The 24,605-nt window shown below is 33.5% G+C and overlaps 1 protein-coding gene across 6 annotated transcripts in view; it reads right to left on the reverse strand.

Annotated features, from left to right (window-relative positions):
• Window positions 1-24,605, reverse strand: part of VPS13B (vacuolar protein sorting 13 homolog B) — a 763,452-nt gene that overhangs the window by 609,520 nt on the left and 129,327 nt on the right. For all 6 annotated transcript variants that reach the window (XM_047723595.1, XM_047723597.1, XM_047723594.1 and 3 more), the window contains one exon: window positions 13,582-13,763. In XM_047723595.1, coding sequence (XP_047579551.1) covers window positions 13,582-13,763 — 182 coding nt within the window. The remainder of the gene's footprint in view (window positions 1-13,581; window positions 13,764-24,605) is intronic.

The raw sequence follows: 24,605 nt of genomic DNA on the forward strand, positions 1-24,605 counted from the left end.
ATTCATATCAATGCAAAATTCATACAGGGACATTTTAAAACTCACAAAATTCATAAATCTGAAGTCTTTTTACCCCTAAATTTAAGTATCAAGAAATCTTACTGGTATCTCTTAATGCAAATCTAACTCAACACATTTTTATTTTTAAGACACGGATAAATTTACTGTTGATGCCTTATTGGAAAGAAAATTTTTTAACAGCTCAAATATGTATTTCAGAACATACTGGAGGTGTTTTGTAGATGAGGGAAAATAAGCAGTTTGCAAACAGAGGAACAGAACAAAGCGTATCACTATACCACATCTTTTTCCTAAATAGTTAAAGAACTATTCAACAACTCCAAAACCCTTTTTATATGCACACCTGGGAAGAATACCGTATCCGTAACTTTGCTCGGAGTTACACTGATGTGGTTTCAGGCCAGATGTTTAAATGTTACAGTATGTACATTTTCTTCCCCTCTTCTAAGGCAGAAGTAAAGTAAGAGGAATATTTGACTTCACTCCACAAGAGACCTATTTAATAGTTTGGCGGTTATGTAAGTAAAGGTAGCTTGGCTAAGTCAATGTTGACGACATACAGAACGACATGATCCTAATGAGTTGGAAAATATTGGCTCTCATGAGAATAGACCAGATGCTACTGAGCTGAGAAAGCTACTGTATTATTGAATTTCATTTTTATGAGGTAAAATTTATTATTCAACCATTAAGGTATCCCACATGAAATCTTGCATAAAATACTTTTACAGTTACATTCTGGAAAGTAGATTTTTATTTTAACATTAAGACATCACTTAAATGAGGGATTCAAATGTCCATTTGATCACCTTCAGCACAGATTTTAAAGTCTGAAAGCAATTTTCCTATAAATATCAGATTAATGGAACTACACTGTGAACAAAACAATGAACTACCTGAATAAGGGAAAAGTGATAGCAAGTTCTTGTTTTCCTGAACAAAAAATAGGCATGTGTGATTTTCTATTTTATCTTCTGGAGAATGACAAAGGTTAGAATTTCAATGATTTGAGTACTATCGGAAACATAAACAAAAATATGTAATTCAAAAATGCCAATTAATATATATTTAGTTCAAATTCTAACAGCGCTGCTTTATTCTTTATGATTTATTATCTTAATTAGATTCCTAATACTTGCTAGTTTTTTGTTACATAATTGCTAATAGAGTAGCAAACTAATTATCTGACTGTATTTCTGGTCTCATTTACCAGAGAGAGAGTTTGATGTAATAGAAATTACAGTAACAGAAAGGTCCAAAGGACCTTAAGCGTAACCAAATTAATCAGTGAGTATCTATGGGATAATCTTTAAGAAAAACACTAACTTGTTCTGAGCATAAATTTTCACATGTGTAACACAGGATATATAACTTGCCAACATCAATATTACTGGTAAGAAGACAATGAAATTAGTGCATGAGAAACATCAACCTAAAAAAGGTAAGCCAATTCGGATGATTCAAGTAAGTTTTACAGTATCCAGTCCCTACAGCATGCAGCTCACTAGAGGAAAAATGCATAAAATTAGATAAAAGGATAAGGTTTCAAATTTCTATTATCCCACCACATTGCAACACTGTTACTCCACTCCTCTTTGGAGTCTCTAGCAGAAGAGAGAATACATTGTTCATCATTAAATTTCTGTGAACTAGGTGTGGCCTCATAAACAGCTATTTAAAGGGAGACAATGCACAGTTTCTTAGTAAGTCCAAAGAAGTACACCTAATAAATATCTTGAATTTTATTCTTCAGTCATCATGTTTATTGTTCATTAACCTATTTACTCTTTTGCCTTACTCTTTGAATTTACCTTTGCCCTATATCTTCCCAGCTCAAGCAACAGACCAAGACCCCAATTCTGACAATGGCTATCGCAGTCTCCAAGAACCTCATATTCTAGAACAACCTCCACAGGTAGTATCCCCATATGTATGATTCCAGCAGGATTCAATATCCAGGAAAAGAAAAATCAATTCCACAAACAGTATTTTGTACTCACGAGAACTTTATGAGTAGGTAATAAGATATCATCGCCATTGTACAGATGATAAAGTTAAATGAAACTCAATGAAACAAATGACTTTCCTTTAGACATATAATTAGTTACTGACAGAATTTCCGTACTACATTTCAGTGCTCTCTCCTAAATTTCAACTATTAAACAAGGATAATATTCTTATCACCTGACATAGACAGTAGGACTTAAACTACACTAATATCTATAGAATACACAGATTATTAATATTCAATGCATAAAATTAAGTCTCTAAGAAGCATAAGCATAGAGTTTTGTATTAGTTATCTTAGTATCTTCTCATTTTATTCTAATTTTTAGAAGACCTGAGAAAAAAGTCTTTGTAGCTTTTAGAACATGTATTATTGTTCAATATTCCCATTTTCTCTTAGACTCTTAGATAAACCAATCACAAAATAGAAATAACTGATTCAACAAACCAAATTCATCTCTTTTTATTGTGACATATTGTGACTGTAATATAGTTTGTTAGAGAAAACATCTTTTCTACCTAAAGGCATTTTGTAGATGTGATGCTTGAAATTAAATCTGATATTTCATTTCAGAAGCACCATTTCTAATCCAACATTTAGAATGAGAAGACTGAGGCACAAAGTTGTTGTATATTGTTTTAAGAGCCAATGCAATTTAACATAACATTATTTTATTTTAGACATACTTATTTAACAGCTTCAGTTATTAAAAGGAAAAATACAGCATAAAATAGGCATTTTTATAAAATCAGTCAAGATAATAAAACTGTAAAATAATTCTATACTTGTAAAACAAGAATAAAATTATGTTTCTATCCTTAGTTTTTTTTTTAAGATTTTATTTATTTATTTGAGAGAGAGACAGTGAGAGAGAGCATGAGCTAGGAGAAGGTCAGAGGGAGAAGCAGACTCCCCATGGAGCTGGGAGCCTGATGTGGGACTCGATCCCGGGATTCCGGGATCATGACCTGAGCCGAAGGCAGTCGTCCAACCAACTGAGCCACCCAGGCGTCCCTATCCTTAGTTTTCCTATGCAAAAATGCAGCATAAATAGGACACATATAAAACTTGACTACCAAATTATTTCCTTTGAGGGATAAATTATTTTACTACTTACCATTGACCACTCTTCACTAAGAGTCTTACGTCATTATAATCAGGGAACCAATAACCATATTTTCTTAGCTACCAAGATTTCAGAATAAACATTTTTCATTTTTAAAATTTTCCAGAAATGTCCTACACTTGATTACATACATATATTTCACCAGTGACATGGTGCCATACCCCAGCACATTTTCCAAAAAGATATAAATATCTATACTGTATCTTCTAGGTAAGGAATTTTAGAATTTGAATCATGTCACTAATTATTTATTATCAAGTATTTTGAACTCTCTCTCTTCGGAAGAATACTATATTTTCTTTTTGTTATTCAGGCATTTCTCCCATCCTGAATTTCCCAAACTCAAAATTTCAAGGGGGAATTACACAGACATTTAATTCCTATTCTCACCAATGAAAAAGTAAGGAATAACTGTATTTACTAACAATGTACATCTTTCATGTTTATAAATATAATAACCATAATACTTTTACTACATTATATGCATTCTATTTGATTATATTTTATACTATTCAACTCTTAGTAGTAACCAACAAAGTTATTTCAAACCCAAATAGTAAGTCACAACCTGGATTTAAATGAAGTGGTAAAAGAGGAACTCAATTATAAATCTTTCTAAAAATGACAAAAATCAGTGACAGTTCAGTTCAGATATGACAATTTTGTTTTGATGGTAGTAGAGATAACACACAGAAACGTCTTACTTGCAAGCAGAATATGTTGGAGAGAGAGGGAGAAGGGAAAATTTTAATCTAGAAGGTCAGCATCACAGAAATTGTTGGTCTTGTAATCAAGCTGAGTAATAAGAGCAGGAAGGATTCTGTGATGTAACAAAGTCTGAAATAATTAAAAGAGCAAAAAGTAAAAGAAAATGGACTGGGGTACCTGGGTGGCTCAGTGGGTTAAGCCTCTGCCTTCGGCTCAGGTCATGATCTCAGGGTCCTGGGATCAAGTCCCGCATCGGGCTCTCTGCTCGGCAGGGAGCCTGCTTCCTCCTCCTCTCTCTCTCTCTCTATCTGCCTGCCTCTCTGCCTACTTGTGATCTCTCTGTCAAAAAAATAAGTAAAATCTTAAAAAAAAAAAAAAGGACTAATAACAAAGAAGAAACAAGGCATCCTTAATGATAGTAAGATGCAATGTAAAGATATACCTAAAGCTACAATTAAGAAAAAAAATAGACAAGTCAACATCAGAAAAGTGAAAAGACAACCAACACAACTGCAGAAAATATTTCTAAACCATACTGATAAGGGACTCATATCTTGAATATTCTTACAGCTTAAAACAAAAAGATTAAAAGACCAATTAAAAAATGAACAAAGAACTTGAACAGACCCATCTCCACAGAAGATACATAAATAGCCAATAAGCACATGAAAAGATGCTCATCATCATTAGCCATAATAAAGATGCAAATAAAAACTACAATGAGGCAGCCTACTTCATATGTTCTAGGATAGCTAGAACCAAAATGACAAGTAATTACAGTATAGTGATGATATGGAAAAATTTGGAACATTTACATACTACAGGTGGAAATATACAATGGTATAGCTGCTTCAGAAAATAGTGTAGCAATTCCTCAAAAGGTTACCTACAGACTTACTATATGATGCAACAATTCTACTTCTAGATATACAACTAAGAGAAATGAAAGCATATGTCCACACAAAAAATCAAACACAAATGCTTATGGCATTATTCAGAATTGTCAAAAATAGAAACAACCCAAATGTCAATCAACTGATGAATGGATAAACAAAATGTGGTATATAGACACAAAGGCATATTACTCAACAATGAACAGAAATGATGTCCTAATACATACTACAATATAGGCAAACTTCAAAAACAACATGCTGGGTGCCTGGGTGGCTCAGTGGGTTAAAGCCTCTGCCTTCAGCTCAGGTCATGGATCCCAGGGTCCTGGGATCGAGCCCCATGTCAGGCTCTCTGCTCGACAGGGAGCCTGCTTCCTCATCTCTCTCTCTCTGTCTGCCTGCCTCTCTGCCTAATTGTGATCTCTGTCAAATAAATAAATAAAATCTTTTAAAAAAAAAACAACATGCTAAGTGAAATAATTCAGTCACAAAGTGCTATATTTCATATGGCTAATTTATATGAAATGTCCAGAACTGGCACATCTATAGAGACCAAGAGCAGACTAGTGATTGCTTAGAGCTGGGTAGACGGGAGGCTTGGGGAATAATGGCTAAGGAAAATGGAACTTCTTTTGGAGTTAATGAAAATGTTCTAAAATTAATATTGGTAATGGAAACAGAACTCTGAATATACTATAAGATAAATACTATATACTTGAAAAGGGTGAATTGACTGTATAGTATGTGAATTATTTTTAAGAAGATTTGAGCTCTTTAATTATTTTTAAGATTATTTTTAAAAAGAAGATTTGAGCTCTTTAACTAAGGAAAAAAAAATAAAAAGATTTGGAGCAACTGGGTGGCTCAGTTGGTTAAGAATCTGCCTTTGGCTCGGGTCATGTTCTCAGGATCCTGGGATCTAGCCCATCATCAGGATCCCTGCTCAGTAGGGAGTGTTTCTCCCTCTCCCTTTGTCCCTACCCACCCCTCAGCTTATATGTACTCTCTCCCCTTCTCCCAAATAAATAAATTAAATCTTTAAAAAAAAAATGATCATTTCAATAGATGCAGAAAAAGCATTTGACAAACTGCAACATCCATTCACAATAAAAACCCTCAACAAATTAAGTCTAGAAGGAACATACCTCACCATAATAAAGATCTTATATGAAAACCCACAATTAATACCATACTCAATGGGGAAAAACTGAGAGCTTTTTCCCTAATGTCAGGAACAAGACAAGGACGTCCATTCTCACCACTTTTGTTCAACATACCACTGAAGTCCTAGCCAAAGCAATTAGACACATAAAGAAATAAAAGGCTTCCAAATCAGTAAGGATGAAGTAAAACTCTATTTGCATATGACATAATACTATATATAGAAAGCCCTAAAGATTCCACCTAAAAGCGACTCTAATTCATAAATGAATTCAGTAAAGTCACAGGATACAAAATGATCATACGGATATCTGTTGTGTTCCTATACACTAATAATGAAGCAACAGAAAGTGAAGTTAAGGAAAAAAATCCCATTTATAATTGTACACAAAACAATAAAATATCTAGGAATAAACTTAAAGAGGTGAAAGATCTGACTCTGAAAACTATAAAACACTGATGAAAGAAATTGAAGACAACACAAAGAAATGGATAAACATTCAATAGTCATGGGTTGGAAGAACAAATATTGTTAAAATGTCTATACTACCCAAAGCAATCTACGCATTTAATGTAATCCCTATGAAAATACCAACAGCCTTTCTCACAGAACTAGAACTAACAATCCTAAAATTTGTATGGAACCACAAAAGACCCTGAATAGCCAAAGCAATCTTGAAAAGGAAAAACAAAACTGGAGGCATCACAATTCCAGATATCAAGTTATATTACAAAGGTGTAGTAATCAAAACAGAAACGTACTAGCATAAAAACAGACACATACATCAATGAACAGAATAGAGAACCCAGAAATAAATCCACAACTCTATGCCGAACTAATCTTCAACAAAGCAGAAAAGAATATCCAATGGAAAAAAGATGGTCTCTTCAACAAATGGTGCTGGGAAAACTGGACAGCAACATGCAAAAAGAATGAAACTAGACCACTTTCTTACACCATACAAAAAAATAAATTCAAAATGGATGAAAGGCCAAAATGTGAGATAGGAAAACCATTAAAATCCGAGAGAACAGGCAGTAATTTTTCTGACATCTTTTTAGATATGTCTCCTGAGGCAAGGAAAACAAAAGCAAAAATAAATTTTGGGGATTCTGTCAAAATAAAAAGCTTCTACACAGCAAAGGAAACAATTAACAAAACTAAAAGGCAACCTACAGAATGGGAGAAGATATTTGCAAATGACATTTCTGCTGGAGGGTTAGTATTCAAAATATATAAATAAGTCATAAACTCAAAACCCAAAAAAACAAATAACCCTGAAAAACAAATAACTTTGAAAAATCAGGAGAAAACATGAATAGACATTTTTCCAAAGATGACATACAGATGGCCAATAGCCACATGAAAAGATGCTCAACATCACTCATCTTCAGGGAAAGGCAAATTAAAACTACAATAAGAGATCACTTCACACCTGTCAGAATGGCTAAAATCAACAACACAAGAAACAACAGGTGTTGGTAAGAAGTAGGGAAAGGGAAACCCTCTTGCACTGTTGGTGGGAATGCAAACTGGTGCAGCTACTGTGGAAAACAGGATAGAGGATCCTCAAAAGGTTAAAATTAGAACGGGGAACCTGGGTGGCTCAGTTGGTTAAGCTGCTGCCTTCAGCTCAGGTCATGATCCCAGAGTCCTGGGACTGAGTCCTGCATCGGGGTCCTAGTTCCATGGGGAGTCTGCTTCTCCCTCTGACCTTCTCCCCTCTCATGCTCTCTCACTCTCTCTATCTCAAATAAATAAATAAAATCTTTAAAAAAAAAGTTATAATTAGAACTACCCTATAACCCAGCAATCACACTACTGGGTATTTACCCAAAGAATACAAAAACACTAATTTGAAGGGATACATGCATCCCTATGTCTACTGCAGCATTATTTACAATAGCCAAACTATGGAAGCAGCCCAAATGTCCATCCATAGATGAATGGAGAAAGAAGATGTGGTGTGTGTGGATGGATGGATGGACAAATAGGAATACTGCTCAGCCATAAAAAGGAATGAAATCTTGCAATTTGCAACAACATGGATGGAGATTGTATAATACTAAGTGAAATAAGTCAGACAGAGAAAGACAAATACCAAATGATTTCACTCATGTAGAGTTTAAAAAACAAAACATATAAGTAAAGAAAAAAAAAGAGAGAGACAAACCAAGACAAACCAAGAAAAGAGAGACAAACTTTTAACTACAGAGAACAAACTGATAGTTATCAAAGGGGAGATGGATGGGGGAATGGGTGAAATAGGTGATGTGAAATAGGTGATGAGGATTAAGAAGTGCACTTATTATGAGCACAGAGTAATGCATGTAATTGGTGAATCACCGTATTGTACACCTGAAACTAATATAACACTGTATGTTAACACTGGAATTACAATAAAATTTAAAAAAACAGAAACAAAAGTGGACCAGTGGAATAAAAATAAATTAATTTTTAAAAGAAAAAAAGAAAGAAACCAAGGTACAATGTTTGCAGCATAGGGGAAGGAAGTAAACATGGGCAAAGGCATGAATATGGAAAAGAATGCCATGTTTTGGAAGAACAAGTAGGATATAATTAGTATAATGGTAAACCCAAAGTAAAAGAGTAGTGTTGACTTGTATCGTGTTAAACAACTAGCCATCTAAGTAAAAAGGATAATGTAGGAGAATGTTATCAAACCATGATTATGTTCAATATAAAAAGAGGGAAAAGCCACGAGGGTGAAGGATGAGAGAAATTGGATGCTGTGGATTATTAACCATCAATAACAAGACAGCAGATAGCCTAGTAGGTAGGTAAGCTAGAAGCACAAGATTATGATGGAAGGTGAGACACAAATGTTGAGAAGTGCATGGCTTATAACCAACTGTAGAATGGAACTTCACATGTTATGAGAATATTAAGTCTGAGAGGCCCAAGAACATACATTGCATAATAACTTCACTAATGTAGTAAATGAGAATTCGTTGTGATGTAAAGCAAAAGATCACATGCTTAAAACAAGCATATTAAACAAAATTTAACAGTGCTGAATACTGCCTATTGACACCTCATAGATGCCAGATAATAAAATGCTAAAACTTTACACATTAAATATGTACCTCTTGGATCTTAATATAGAAAATTTGAAAACACAATATTATAAGCACTCCACTAAGAATATAATAAACAGAATTAGATTTGGGGAGTGCAAAAAGATCTAAGAAAACTTGACACTTGGAAATCTGGCCCTTTAAAAATGGTTTAAGTAATCCTTTTAATTCATTTATTATCAATTTTATAGCTGCTTAATTTGATTAAAAAAAATTCCTTGGCAAAGAGGGAAAACTTCCTAACATGATTCCATTTTCCTCACTTCCTCTAATCTGAAAAATTATTTCCACTAATTTTAGGTTTCTCAATGACAAAACATCAGATTATGAATCAGTTAACCTGCAGTCACTTGTCTGATCCATTTCATAATATCTGTGCCAGTATTCTGTTAGGACAGAATATTTTCAGAGAAAGAAATTTTAAATAAGATGTTTTATGATAGCACAATTCATTTGATAAATTCAGAAAAAGAAATATAGAATTAGTTCTATAAAAAATTTCCCTTCTAAAAAAGGGAAATTATAGCCATAAATAACACCATCATCTACCTATTAATATGAATTTTAAGGCGATCTAGGCCAGTTGACAAAAAAAAATTTAAGTAAAGGTAGGTTAATATTGTGAGACAGTAAACCAAAAAAGCTCTGGAGAGAACACCACTTCAGAAACAGAAATTTGACCCCCCCCCAAAAAAAAATTAGATAATTTCAGAATATGATAAATGCTATGGCCAATGAAGGCCTGACTGTAGGCCTTATGGGTAAGGACCTAAAAGAACAGATTTTGTACAGTAATTTCACATAAGATTATGGCCATATGAATGGCAGTAACATAACATCTTAGTCCACTCAGGCTACTCTAACAAAATACTGCAGACTGGGCAACCTATAAGCAATAGAAGTTTATTTCTCATTCCTGAAGTTTGAAGTTCAAGATCAAGGTGCCAGCATGGTCAGGTTCTGACAAAAGCCTCTTCTAGGTTGCAAACTGGCAACTTCTTGGTGTGTCCTCACATTGGGTTAGGGCAAGGGAACACTCACAAGCCTCTTCTTAATTTCCTAAGCACTCCATCCTCATGATCTAATAACCTTCCAAAGGCCCCCAATTACCTAATACCATCACATTTGGCATTACAATTTCAACATATGAACTTTGGGGGCATAAAGACACTCAGATCATAGGATATAATAATGCAGTCTACCTAAATATTCAACAATTTAAATAAAGTTTTTTTCAATGAGATAAATTAATGTAACAAATATCACCTTTTTAATGTGTATAATTATGTGCAATTTAGCATATTCACAATGTAAAAAGCTCAACACTTCTAATTCCAGAACATTTTTACCACCCAAAAAAATATAAAACCTTACCTCTAATAGTCACTCCATTACTCCTTTTCCCCAGACTCTGGCAACCATTAATCTACTTTCCGTCTCTATGGATTTGCCTATTATAAGCATTTCATATGAATGGAATCATAATATGCGACCTTTTGGCATCTGGCTTCTTACACTTAGGAAGGTGTTTCAAGGTTCATCCGCATCATAGCGGTATCAGTACTTCATGCCTTTTTACATTTGAAAAATATTCCACTGTACAGATATAGAAGAGTTTTGTTTATCCATTCATCAGTTAATAGACCTTTGTTTTGTTTCCACCTTTGCTATTAAAAATAGTGCTTTGTGATCTCCTTTCTATGTGGGATCTAAAAGTGTTTAATTCATGGAAGCACAGAGGAGAAATAATAATGGTTACTAGGGGCAGGAAGATGGACGAAATGAGATGTTGGTCAAAGGGTACAAAGTTGCAGTTATATAGAATGAGTAAGTCCTATAAATATGATGTACAGCCTCACATGATGATTACAGTTAATACTGTATACTGTACACTGGAAATTTGCTAAGACAGATTTTTTATACTCACACGACATTTTAAAAAATAGTAATTGTGAGGAAATATATAGGTTAATTATCTTGACTATAAGTAATCATTTCACCCCGTATATCAAAACAACAATATGAATACCTTAAGTATATAAAATTTTTAAAAAATAATTACATGCAAAAAAAAATAAGGCTATGAATATTCATGTATAAGATTTTGGTGGACGTAGTATGTAGTCCATTTTGTGTGTATATCTGAAAGTAAAATTGCTGGGTCATACAGTAACTCTTTTTTTTTAAACTTTTTTTAAAAGATTTTATTTATTTACTTATTTATTTTTAAACTTTTTTAAAAAGATTTTATTTATTTACTTATTTATTTTAGAGAGAGACAACATGCCCCTAAGTGGGGAGAGGAAAGGGAGGGAGAGAGAGAATCTCAAGCAGACTCTGCGCTGAGTGCAGAACCAGATGTGGGGCTCAATCTCACAGCCTCAAGATCATGATCTGAGCCAAAATCGAGTCAGATGCCTAACCAACTGAGTCACCCAGGCGCCCCTCAACATTTAACTTCTTTTTTTTTTTTTTTTAAAGATTTTATTTATTTATTTGACAGACAGAGATCACAAGTAGGCAGAGAGGCAGGCAGAGAGAGAGAGGTGGAGGCAGGCTCCCTGCAGAGCAGAGAGCCCGATGCGGGGCTCGATCCCAGGACACTGGGATCATGACCTGAGCTGAAGGCAGAGGCTTAACCCACTGAGCCACCCAGGCGCCCCAACATTTAACTTCTTAAAGATAATGTCCACAAGTTTTTTCTCCCTAAGCAGCAGTTATCTTTTAAGCGATTAATTCAATATCAACATACAATTCCAAAAAGCAGAAATGGAAAAAAAAAAAAAGGAATAGCAATTTTTTACAAAATATAGTTTAAAAAGTACAAAAAGAGACAAACAGTAAGATAGAAACAAAGTCACAAAACAATCACACCAACCTAAATGGATTAAATTTACTAGCTAAAAGACAAACTATAAAACTTCATTTAAAAAATCTAGCTATGGGGTGTCTGGGTGGCTCAGTGGGTTAAAGCCTCTGCCTTCGGCTCAGGTCACGTTCCCAGGGTCCTGGGATCAAGCCCTGCATAGGACCCTCTACTCAGCGGGGAGCCTGCTTCCTCCTCTCTCTCTCTCTCTCTCTCTGCCTGCCTCTCTGCCTACTTGTGATCTCTGTCAAATAAATAAATAAAATATATTTTTTTTAAATCTAGCTATATGTTCTTTCCAAGACATACACCTAAATCATAAAAAATTTTTAAGTAAAAGAATGCAAGAAGTATGGGCAATGCAAAGAAAAGAAAGTTAACTGTTAACTATGATAATATAAGAAAAAATAAAGTCAAAACTGAGTTACTTATTCACTGCATTTAATAAAATAATATAAAAGAATCGATTAAAAAAGAGATTATAAATATGTATGTATGTGTGGTAGGAGAGTTAAGTGTTCATACATACACTAAAATTTGGGTACTACTTCCGAAGATTCAAAGAATTTAAAGGCCTTTCATAAGCCCCAAGTTTAACAGCTTCTAGGCTAATGAAACATTTGCCTTGTCATTCTTTATAGAATCCTAAAAACCTGACAACACAAAACTATATAAAATTTTATATTAGTCATTAGACTTGTCAAAAAAAGGCTCTAATTATAATGCTTTTTTATTTTATGTTTTTTAGAATTTATAATATAGTCTCCCATAGTATGGTCTGAAATTAAAACCTTCAAAAGCATCACATAAAAACAAAAAGCCAATGTCTTATTTTTATAGGCAAGTGAAGTAGGAAATTCACAGGTTATTATTTGAAAGGATGATTACATTTAATAAAAATATATTCTTCTTTAAAAGCTACTTTTGTGTTACTAACAAAAGAAAGATGATTATTTTAAACTGAGACAACTAAAAGAAGTGAAACTTCTGTAAATTTTTTTGTTTACCTGAAAAGTAAGTGTAAGATAAAGATAACATCTCCTATGGTGGCATCAAAGCAGACTTTTTATTTGTAGTAGTAAACTTAACCAGTCAAGGTTTAAGACTAATGTTTTTCACACAAAACAGATAATTTGTGGGGGTGGGAAGATGGGTAACTGGGTGATAGACATCAAGGAGGGCATGTGATATAATGAGCACTGGGTGTAATATAAGACTGCTGAATCATTGAACTCTACCTCTGAAACTAATAATACACTATACGTTAATTAATTGAATTTAAATATTTTAAAAAGGATAATTTGCTTACCAAGTCTTAAAATATTATGATCAAGAATTTTATTCATATTTGCCAGCATAATCAGGCATACTGTAATTATGCTTGATTTGGCTATCATTTCAAACATAGATATTACATTGATCCCCTTGGAAGTTATCCATGTAAGGCAAGAGGGTTAACTGTGCAAGAAGTTGGTAAAAAAGAACATCCTGAAAATATATCCAGAAATTGGCAGGGAATGAAACTGAATGGCTTACCTCATATCCTGAATTTTACACAGAAGCTGTAAATATCCACTTGCACAGAAATTTAGTACACGATTTAAGTTCAGCAGGCTATACTTATGAATTTGAATAATAAAATATTAGTCACCACCAATAAGAATTTTCCAAATACTTGCCAAGAAGATTGTGCTCTTACCTATAGTTTGGAAAACTTCATTCATCAAAGCTTCATTCACTGACAAAGAGTTGACATTTCCAATGTGAGACCAGCTTTGATATATTGCTTGGAGCAGAAGTGTCTGTGCTCTTGTAGCTTGAATTGTGAGATTTGGAAGTTCAAATATACCTTCAGTTACAGCAATCTGAGATCTTTTGGTCCTGCATAAGAAAAGAGAAAGAATAACAGTATAATAAACACCATTTACAAATAGCAACATAAAAAATGAACTACGCTGTAAGAAAAAAAAAAGCAGACATTCAAAATAATTTAAATATAACTAAATCAAATAGATATGCAACTCCACAATTTAAATTTCACTATTTCAAAAACTCCTACAATAAAAAATATAAATATAAAAATAATGTCCAGACATACACATTCATAAACACACATATACTCTGTTCAATTATAATTTTTCAACCTAGATAATCTTCAAAGATAACAATGAAAATAATACTAGTTAACACTTAAGAAAATTTACTACCAGTTCTGCATTGTTCTAAATATCTTAGAGTAAAAATACAAAAACTTATATACAGGGATTCTAATCCAGAGCCCTCTATCCTACTTCTCTCATAGGTCTTTATGAAATATTTACATTATACCCAGGTTCCTATTTGTCAGTAAGAGAAAAGTAGAACATGAAATAGGAACTGAAGAAGGAGCAATTTCATAATGTGTATAGACTTTAAAAAAAAAAAAAAAAAACAAAACAGATCTAATTCCAAGCAAAACTTGAGCCGACTTGAAGGAAGTTAAGAGCCAGGTAAGTGAATATCTCTAGAAAGTGATTCAAGCAAACGAATGGTCAATGAAAAGTTCCTGAGGGAGAATTGGGCTGGCAAGTCCAACTGCAATGACAAGAAGGCCATGTGGTTGTTGCAGCCTGATAATAACCTAATAATAACCAAGTTCACTAAATCAATTGTTTTTCTACGGGTTCTACCCGTAAGAAATACCTGAATAGGCTTTATACAGCCACTGATCTTGAGATTTCATCTAAGCCTGACTCCAGAGTGTTCAATATTCTGAATTTATTTTTATTTTTTTAAGATTTTATTTATTTGACAGAGAGAGAGAGATAACAAGTAGGCAGAGCAACAGGCAGAGAGAGAAGGGGAAGCAGACTCCCTGCTAAGCAGAGAGCCTGATCCAGGGCTCAATCCCAGGACCCTGAGATCATGACCTGACACAAAGACAGAGGCTTAACCCACTGAGCCACACAGGCGCTCTTATTTGTACTTTAAATCTCTAATCTTTCACCCTACTTTCAAAGTTTTTCATGTAAGGTACTGGATGCAGGACATGAAATTTTAAAAATCTATTGTCCACATATGGCTAAATCACTTTTTATGCTTTTAGAAAAAGATTTACATAAACTTTACTGAGCATCACTTTCCTCTTTAAAAAACAAGTACCAAAAAAAAATATATATATATATATATTAATAACCCCTACCCAATCTACCACAGTTAATTGTGAAAATCAATAACATTTAATATTTAAAATTTGATACAAGAAGAGTCTTTGCTAAAATCTGAAGAGACAGGAACTGTCTTTACATTCAAGGAATTCAGAGTCCACTTGTAAGACAATTAAACCAGTAATTACAATTTAACATAATAAATGCTAAAACAATGTTACATAAACGTTCCTGCAAGATACACCCAGGAGAAGGCTGGAGGAAGAATGCAGGTGTTTGATTTAAGCTGAATCCTGAAGAATATGAATCATTTCATTAAAAAGCTTTTTATTTAAAGAAAAAGCTATTCCAATTCAAAAATGGACCAAAAACATTACAGAAAACTTACAGACTATGAAAACAGACATGACCAATAAACATGGAAAAACTCAAAGGCTCACCAGCAAAAAGAGGAAATTCAAATTAAAACAACATAGGACTCTTTTAATTTGTCAGATTAGCAAAACCTCTCTGCCTCTAACTCATCTTCTAGGACTATCTGAAAGGAATTTTCATGAATCTAAAAGAATACTTACACCATTTGTAATACTTTTAACACTATTTGCCACAATATTTAAAATATTTAAAACACCCTAAGCCCAGACAATCTCATTGTTGAAAAGCTAACATGAAATAATGGGTGAGTAAAAAGATACATAGTTGTATTACAATATGGTCACCCATACATACAAGTATGTCTGCATGTGTCTGTATGTTGACATTAAAAGTTCTGTCTAGAATTTTTTTAAATTTTTTTAAGATTTTATTTATTTATTTATTTATTTATTTATTTATTTATTTTATTTATTTATTTGACAGACAGAGATCACAAGTAGGCAGAGAGGCAGAGAGAGGGAGAGCAGAGAGCCCGATGCAGGGGTCGATCCCAGGACCCTGGGATCATGATCTGAGCTGAAAGCAGAGGCTTAACCCACTGAGCCACCCAGGTGCCCCCTGTCTAGAATTTTTAATAGTTATTTCTGTAAGATAAAAGTGGAAGATGATTCATGTCATCTTATCCTTTCCTTATATAAATGTCTATATTGTTTGGCTTCGTCCTTTGAGAAATCTGTATTATGTTTAGAGAAATCTCTTTTTTTTACTTTTTAATTTAAATTACAGTATTTCCAGAATGAATTAAGGAAATCATAAACTATGTCAAATGAATTAATTTCATAAATCATGTTTAAAATGCCAAGATACTGGGGTATCTGCATGGCTCAGTCAGTTAAGCGTCTGACTTGATTTTGGCTCAGGGTCTTGAGTTGGAGCCCTACAAATGGCTCTACACTGGGCATGGAGCCTGCTTGAGATTCCCCCTCTCTCTCTCTCTGCCCCTTCTCCCCCGTGTGTGTATGTACACAAGTGTGCGTGCTGGCTCTCAAAAAAAAAAAAAAAAAAAAAAAAAAAAGCCAAGATATGAGCATTAGATGTATCAATCTACCTCCACTCCCTGATCCAACACTGGATTATCAATTTCTTACCTCCTCACTGAAATAAACTTCACTTAAAACCTCCTTAAGAGGAATGGCATCAGCAAAAACAGCAGAGTGAGGTACACTAGTCTATCTCTCCGTAAAAGCTGCAAAAATCTGGCAAAACCTCTCTAGAGTTAACTTTTTCAAAACTCTGGAAACTAACTAAAATCCTGCAACAAACGGAACACTTAAAAAAAAAATGCTGCTGAATCTCAGACCAGTGAGTTTTTTGGTATTTTTACTTACCCATGTTGAATCCCCTTCCCCTCAGCCCAGCAGTGGCATTTAACAGTCCACATCCCCAGTACAAGTAAGTAGTGGTTAAGAGAGAAAACGTTATTCAGAAGGAATTGTGGTTTTTGCTTTGACTCGTCTGGTAGCTACGTGGAGGACCAACTCAATGAGCTTACTTTACCTCTTTTAATTCAGAACTCTCCCAACACTTAAAAAAAAAAACAAAAAACCCACCCTGGAGCATTTGTAGAAAACATTTACAGAAAATGTATTACATTAGCCTTTACTTCCTGGGACAAGGGATTAAAAAAGGGGGAAAAAACAGATTAACCAATATCTTGGGAGGAAAGTCTGGGAAGTGTTGCTTAGAGAATAAAAAGCTTAATAAGTTCCAGTGTCTTCCTGGGAATACAGAAGGCCATACACACACTCGGCTCTTGCACTAGCAAAGCAAAGACCAGAGAAAGGCCTGAGGCTCTCACCTCCCACTGACTTTCACAGTCTGCACAAGAAAAGAAGGCAGAATTGTCAACTGCCTGGTTGAGTTTTGAAGGCATTCCCAATCAGAAACCATGGAGGTCACGTGGCAGTAGATGAAATATTCACAGTGCAAAAAGAAAGACTATCCATCAGTAATTACATTCCAGCAAAACTATCCTCCAAAAATGAAGCAGAAATCTCAAGAAAGCTAAGTCCAAGACCAGAAGCCTTCACTGATGAATTCTACCAAACTTCTTTCAAAGAAGAATAGCAGAAGTCCTTTTCAAACTTATGCAAAAAATAGAGGAGGGAACTTAATTCCTTCTGTAAGGCCAATGTTACCCTGAAACCAAAGCTAGACAAAGATAAGAAAATAACACACCAATACCCTTGTGAACACAAATGTAAAAATCCTCAGTAAATACTAACATATCAGAAGAAATTAAAACATTACACAATGTGACAATTAGTACTCTTCCCAGAAATAGAAGAGTGGTTCAACATAAGAAAATCAATCAATGCAATACACCATATGTACAGAAGGGGAAAAATCATGTACATCTCAACTGACACAGAAAAAGCTTTTGACAAATATCCAATAGTCTTGCATGATTTAAACACTCAACATACTAAGAATGAAGACAAATTCTTCAACATGATATAGGACATTTATGAAAAATACAAAACAAACATCATACTTAGTGACAAAAGACTGAAGGTTTGTTCTCTAAGATCAGGGAAAAGGCAAAGATCTCTGTTTTTGCCATTTATTTGCCATTTTATTCAACATTGCAGTATAGGTTCTAGTCAAGAAAAATAAGTAAAAGGCATTCAAAGTGTAAAGGAAGAGTGGCATCTGGATGACTCAGTTAGCTAAGCGTCTGCCTTCAGCTAAGGTCGTGACCTTGGGGTCCTGGTATTAAGTCCCAAATCAGGCTCCCTGCTCAGTGGGGAGTCTGTTTCTCCCTTTTCTTCCCTTTCCCCCACTCATGTGTGCACACTCTCTCTCTTACTCATATAAATTAATAAAATCTAAAAAAAAAGTGTAAAGGAAAAGGTAAAAATATCAGTACTTACAGATGAGATAATTTTATATATTGGAAACCCTAAAACGTGCACGCACACACGGCACACACGCGCGGCATGCACCCACACACACATACACACACCCCTGTTAAACCTAATAAATTCAACTGAGTTCGAAGATACAAGGGAATTACAAAAAATTAGTTATATATTTACTTAAAATGACAACCTGAAAAGGAAATAAAGAAAACAATTCCATTTATAATAGCAACAAAAAGAATAAAATACTTATGAATAACTTAACAAAGAAGTACAAAACTGTTGCCCTGAAATCAACAAAACATTGTTGAAAGAAATTAAAGAAGGGATCTAAATAAATGGTAAGAGATGTTTATGGATTGAAAAATTGAATATTATTAAAATGGCAGTAAACCCCAAACTCATTAATGGATTAAATTTGATCCCTATCAAAATCTCAGGTGTCTATTTTAAAAATGATAATCCTAAAATTCATATGGACTTACAAAGAATCCTGAATAGTCAAAAAAGTCTTGAAAAGGAACAAGTTCAAAAACTAACACTTCCAAATTTCAAAACTTAGTACGAAAATAAAACAGTGCCATACTGGCATAAGGATAGACATATAAATCAGTGACCTAGAACTGTCAGTCTAGAAACAAACCCCTATATCTATGTCCAATTACTGATAAGGGTGTCAAGACCAATCAATGGAAATGCATACTCTTTTTTTAATTGATATATAGTTAACATAAAATATTATATTAGTTTCAGGGGAATAACACAGTAATTTGCCAATTCTATTCATTACTCAACACTCACTACAGTTAAGTGTAATCACCACCTGTCACTAGGGAATGAATAATCTCCTGGAACAACTGGATATCCAAGTACAAATGAAGTTGGACCCCTACCATACTGTATATATGAAAATTAACTCAAAATTGATTAAAAAAAACCCTAAAACTATAAACTCTTAGAAAGAAACAGCTATAAATATTCATGATCTTAGATTAAGAACAGTTTCATAAATATCATACCAAAAGAAAAGCAAAAAAGGACAAAGATATATTTGACTTCATCAAAATTTAAAATTTTGTATACCAAAGGCTACTATTCAAAAAGTGAGAAGATAATAAAATGGAAGAAAATATTTGTAAATCATATATGTAAAAGAGTCTACTGTCCAGAGTATGTAAAGGACTCCCAACTCGGGGCACCTGGGTGGCTCAGTCGGTTAAGTGCCTTCAGCTCAGGTCATGATCCCAGGGTTCTGGGATACAGCACCGCATCAGACTCCCTGCTCAGTGCAGAGTCTGCTTCATGCTCTTCTCTCCCTCTGCCCCTCCCCCAACTCATGTTCTCAGACTCAAATAAATAAAATCTTTAAAAAAAAAAAAAAAAGAACTCCTACAACTTGACAAGAAGATATACATCCCAATTTAAAAAAGTGAACTAGAACAGGGGCGCCTGGGTGGCTCAGTCCATTAAGCGTGTGCCTGCAGCTCAGGTCATGATCTCAGGGTGCTGGGATCAAGTTTCCGGTCAGGCTCCCTGCTTAAAGGGGACCTGCTTCTTCCTCTCCCTCTCCCCTTCTCTACTGCTCATGCTCACTCTCTCTCTCATGCTATCTCTTTCTCAAATAAATAAAATCTTTCAAAAAAAAATGAACTGGAACATGAATAGACATTTCTCCAAAGAAGATACACAAATGGCCAATACACACATTAAGAGATACTCAACATCATCTGGGAAATGAAAATCAAAACTGTACTGAGCTGCCACTTCACACCACTAGGATGGCTATAAAGAAGGAAAAAAAAAAACCAGAAAATAAAAAGAACAAGTGTTGGCAAGGATGTCGAAGAATTGTAACCATCATACAATGGAGGTAGGAATGTATAACACTAAAGCCACTGTGCAAAACAATCTGGCAGTTCACCAAAAAAGTAAATATAGAGTTATTATATGACCCAGCAATTATATTTCTACATATATACCCAAGAGAACTGAGATCAGGTTCATATAAAAATTCATAAATGCATGTTCGTAGCAGCATTATTCTCAACAGCCCAAAAGTGGAACAACCCAATCAAACAATCCAACTGAAAAATGGATTAACAAAATGTGCTATATATCCCCACAAAAGAATATTATTTGGCCATTAAAAGGAATGGAGTGGTAATAATTGCTATAGCACAGATGAACCTTGAAAGGATGCTAAATGAGAGAAGCCAAGCAAAAAATGCCACATATTGTATGATTTTGTTCATATGAAATGTTCATGGAGACAGAGTTTCTTTTTTAGAGTTTTGAAAATGTTCTGGAATCAGATAATGACAATGACTGCAAAATGGTGTAAAAATACTAAAAACCAAAGAATAGTACATTTTAAAATAATTAAAATGGTGAATGTTGTATAATGTGGACTTCATCTCATTAAAACAAAAAAATCTCCCTCAAGTAGTCAGAACTCTGTTCCTAGGAACAGTGGTCTAAGTAAATATGCTTTCTCTCACTCAAAAATATCAAAACAACAACAAAAAAATCACCCAGCTCTCTTAAATAGCATGCCAGGCAATTTAAATATACAACTGCACATTAATAATACACAGACCACCTTATCCATACAATTTTCAAATATGTAATAGCAATATGTAGCTCTACCTGGATTTACCCTTCAACCACAATCCTGATCACATTCTGCCAGAAAGCCAACGGACTGAAATGAACAGACCAAGAAACAAACATGCACTGAATAAAAGATTCTATAAACCAAACAGGTAAAATAGCAGGTATTAAAAGAAATAGAAGGAAAAACAAAAAGGACCCAATACACAAATTTATAATGTCACTGTTGTTCCTTTTGCATTCTTAACAATGCAACCATTTTGTAAATTATTGTTTTTATAAGCATTTAAAAATAAGTATTTCTCTCTATATTAAGTTCTCAAAATTCCTGACCAAAATAAATGTATTAGTGATAGCAAGTAAAGAAAAAAAAATTTGGAACACCTACAATATAAAATGTACAATTAAACTACTCTATCTTTAGTTAAATACACTATAGAAAGTCCTATAGAGTAGCAAGAGCCATGTTCTTATAACTACAGCAATAATCTTTTATAAGGCAAAATTAAAGTTGGGATTCTTTTTATAAGTGAGCCTTTACTATTTCATAACAAATTAAGCTACTGTATATGGTATTTTAACTTTCAAGCCATCATATGTTACATAAAATGGTTCCCAAACGGGTAACATGGACTTGAATAAAAAGTTAAATATATGCAGATTCAAAAAGATTAATTTATTCTACATTTAATAATACCCAAGGGTAGGGAGCAATTCTCTCCTTCAGATTCAATTTAACATCAAAGGAAATAATCCACTTTGTACAAAAGCCAGAATTCAATAATAAACAAATAAATTGTATCATACACGTAGGACATGCTTTTGTGGTTTTATTTTCCAGATGTAGCCGACCACAAATAAAAGTACATTTTATTATGCTTCTGCTAAGTACTCCAGTAGCATTTGAACTAAAATAAACTATTTAAAAATAACTTGGCCAAAGATGGTAGGTTATACAATATATCTGTTAGTATCAATGAAGAGAGGTTTCATTCCCTTTTGTTTTGGTCAATTTTGAAATATTTCTAATAGGTTAACAAATATAAAAAAATAATAAATACCCATGTGTCCACTTCATCAGACCCAATTCATCTAACCATAAGATCATACCACATTTGCTTCAGAATTTCTTAACAGACCAACAGTTTTTACAACTTTATTTATGCTATTTGGGAGGCTCTTTAAAATGTAGTGAATATGCACAATAAAATAAAAATTTCCTTGTGGTTTATGCCACTATATATTTATTTAATTTTTTTTTAAAAAAGTTCAATCAAGTTCATATGAAAAATATCTAACAAATTCTGGAAATACCTAAAAAAAAATCACTAAACCAACTTTTTAACACATAAGTTGGTAAAAATAAAATTATTTTAACTATGCCTATTTCACATATCAGAGAAGTCCTAGTCTGAACATATGTTCACTTTACAGAATAGGTTTAAAAACTATCAATTCAAACATTACTCTCTAGGGAAAAATAAATCCTAATGTAACTAGTGAAATAAACAACTCATTAAAACTCAACTTGGACAAACTCCAGAATAAATTGAGGGAAACAGAAACAAGTAGGTCTTGATTGTGTAGTAGCAAAGATTGAAAATGAATATGCCCTAATTAACAAATACTTTAAAAGACTCTGCTTGTACCATCTGCTGACAAATCATAATACAGAGCTGATGAAATTTCTGGACCAATCTGGCATTTCTTTAAAGAAAATTCTACCTTCAAAATTTTAAATAAAGAATGTGGAAATAGTTTTTACTATTCGATGCAAAGGAATTAAACAATTGAGGAACAGCCATCCATTCTCTTAAAATCAACACACCTCACAGCAATTGAAAGAATATCCTCAGCAACAGCTGGATCTAAAGATTTATATAGAGTCCCCAAATGCAGAGTTTGAACCTACAAATTGGTTCCAAAAATGTATTTTTGTTATTACTCATATCCTGTACAGTAAAATAAGATTAGATCACTTTTTCCAAAACAAAATGAGTACAAAACTTCACCAACTCAACTTCGAAATAAAGCAGTTTAAAAAGCTTACAAATTTGTATTTAGTTCTGTATACCTTACACAACACATCAGTACTCGATGAAAAGGAAAAAAAAAATGTTTTAAATTAAATAGTAGGTAAAATGAAAGGTTAAAACTCCTCTTTCCTTCTTCTGATCCCACTCCACCCCGATACATAACTACTTATTATAAGTTTAGCATATACAACTATAGACATCTTTTGATTTTATGCATTCATATACACTTAAAATTTTAATGGATGTGTGTGCTTATGTATGTGTGTTTCTGTGGGGGGGGGGTGTCTATAGTCTGCTTTTTTTTAGCTAAATGACATTCTCAGAGATTAAGCTCTTTCTACAGTAACACACACTTCCACAGTGATCTTATGCTTACTTCATAATAGTTTGAATCCCGTTTCACATTCATCAGCACTGTGTCAGAATATCCCTTTCACAACATTCTCACCAGTCCATTTTTTAATCACAATGACTATAGCATTTGCAAATAACTATAAAATGCAAATTATATCTTGTTATATTTAGATTCGAAAAGTTCAGCATTTTTCAAATTTCTAAAATACTACTTCAATTTAAATATTAAATAAAAGAAAAAGTTAACACTAAGATAAAAATCAATTTCTGATTATTATAATATGCAATATCCAATACTGTACAATGAACTATGGGTGGTAGCAAACAAAAAACAAAAGGAACTAAATGTTGTCCCTTCATTTTCTCATCATCTCCTAGAAAAGTTATTCAATATAAACAATTCACCTACTTAAGTAAAAATGTCTACTCAAGAAAAAAGAGAAGGGAAGTGTGTTTATAGAATATACTTTATGTATGTAATAACATTCAAACACAACCTTAAGAATTCTGATTAGAAAAATCACTAAAATTTTAGTCAAGTTCAGTAATTAAAGTCACTGTTTTTTGTTTTTTTTTTCCTTTGGCCAAGAGCACATTTTACACATATTATGTAAGTAAACAGGAAACAGACTTAGTTGTCAAAAACATAAATTAAAACCTCATCAATCAGACAACCAAAAAAAAAAAAAAAACAATGAAATCACTATAGAAATTACCAGCTGTATGTCAATAAGTTTTTATTTTTGTCTACAATAGAGTCAAGGTTTGAAAGAGAAATATCCTCTATAGAAAAAGATGGTCCATATGGAGATTAAGTAAAAAGAAAGGAAAGCTGTTAAATAATCACATGAACCAGTGTAAAATCACTTCCATGAAAAGTGCAGTGAAAAACAGAACTGATATCCAATGAAGGAATATATTAGGGGGGTGTAACCTAGTCAGAGAAAAGTGTCAGTTTCCAATACCTATAGGGTAAGTAAAAGTCATTTAGGCTATTGACTAGTGAAACAATATGGTGAAAGACCTGGTGAAAAAAGAAACTGAATAAGGCAAAAGGTGGAAGGGGCTAAGGAGGACATTCAGATCAACGCAGATAGCCAAGCAAGGGCTAAATCACTGAGGGTATTGCAGAATGTTTTAAAGATTTTAATCTTCACTGTAAAAGCTGTGAGAAGCAAAGTATTTTAGGTCGGAGAAGGACATAATTGGAATTATCTTTCAAAAACAAGTCAATCAAACAAACCTGGTTGCAGATATAAGAGTTAGCTGGTGATTAAGACC

Source organism: Lutra lutra, chromosome 4 (assembly GCF_902655055.1).
Source record: "Lutra lutra chromosome 4, mLutLut1.2, whole genome shotgun sequence".
Lineage (NCBI taxonomy): Eukaryota > Metazoa > Chordata > Mammalia > Carnivora > Mustelidae > Lutra > Lutra lutra.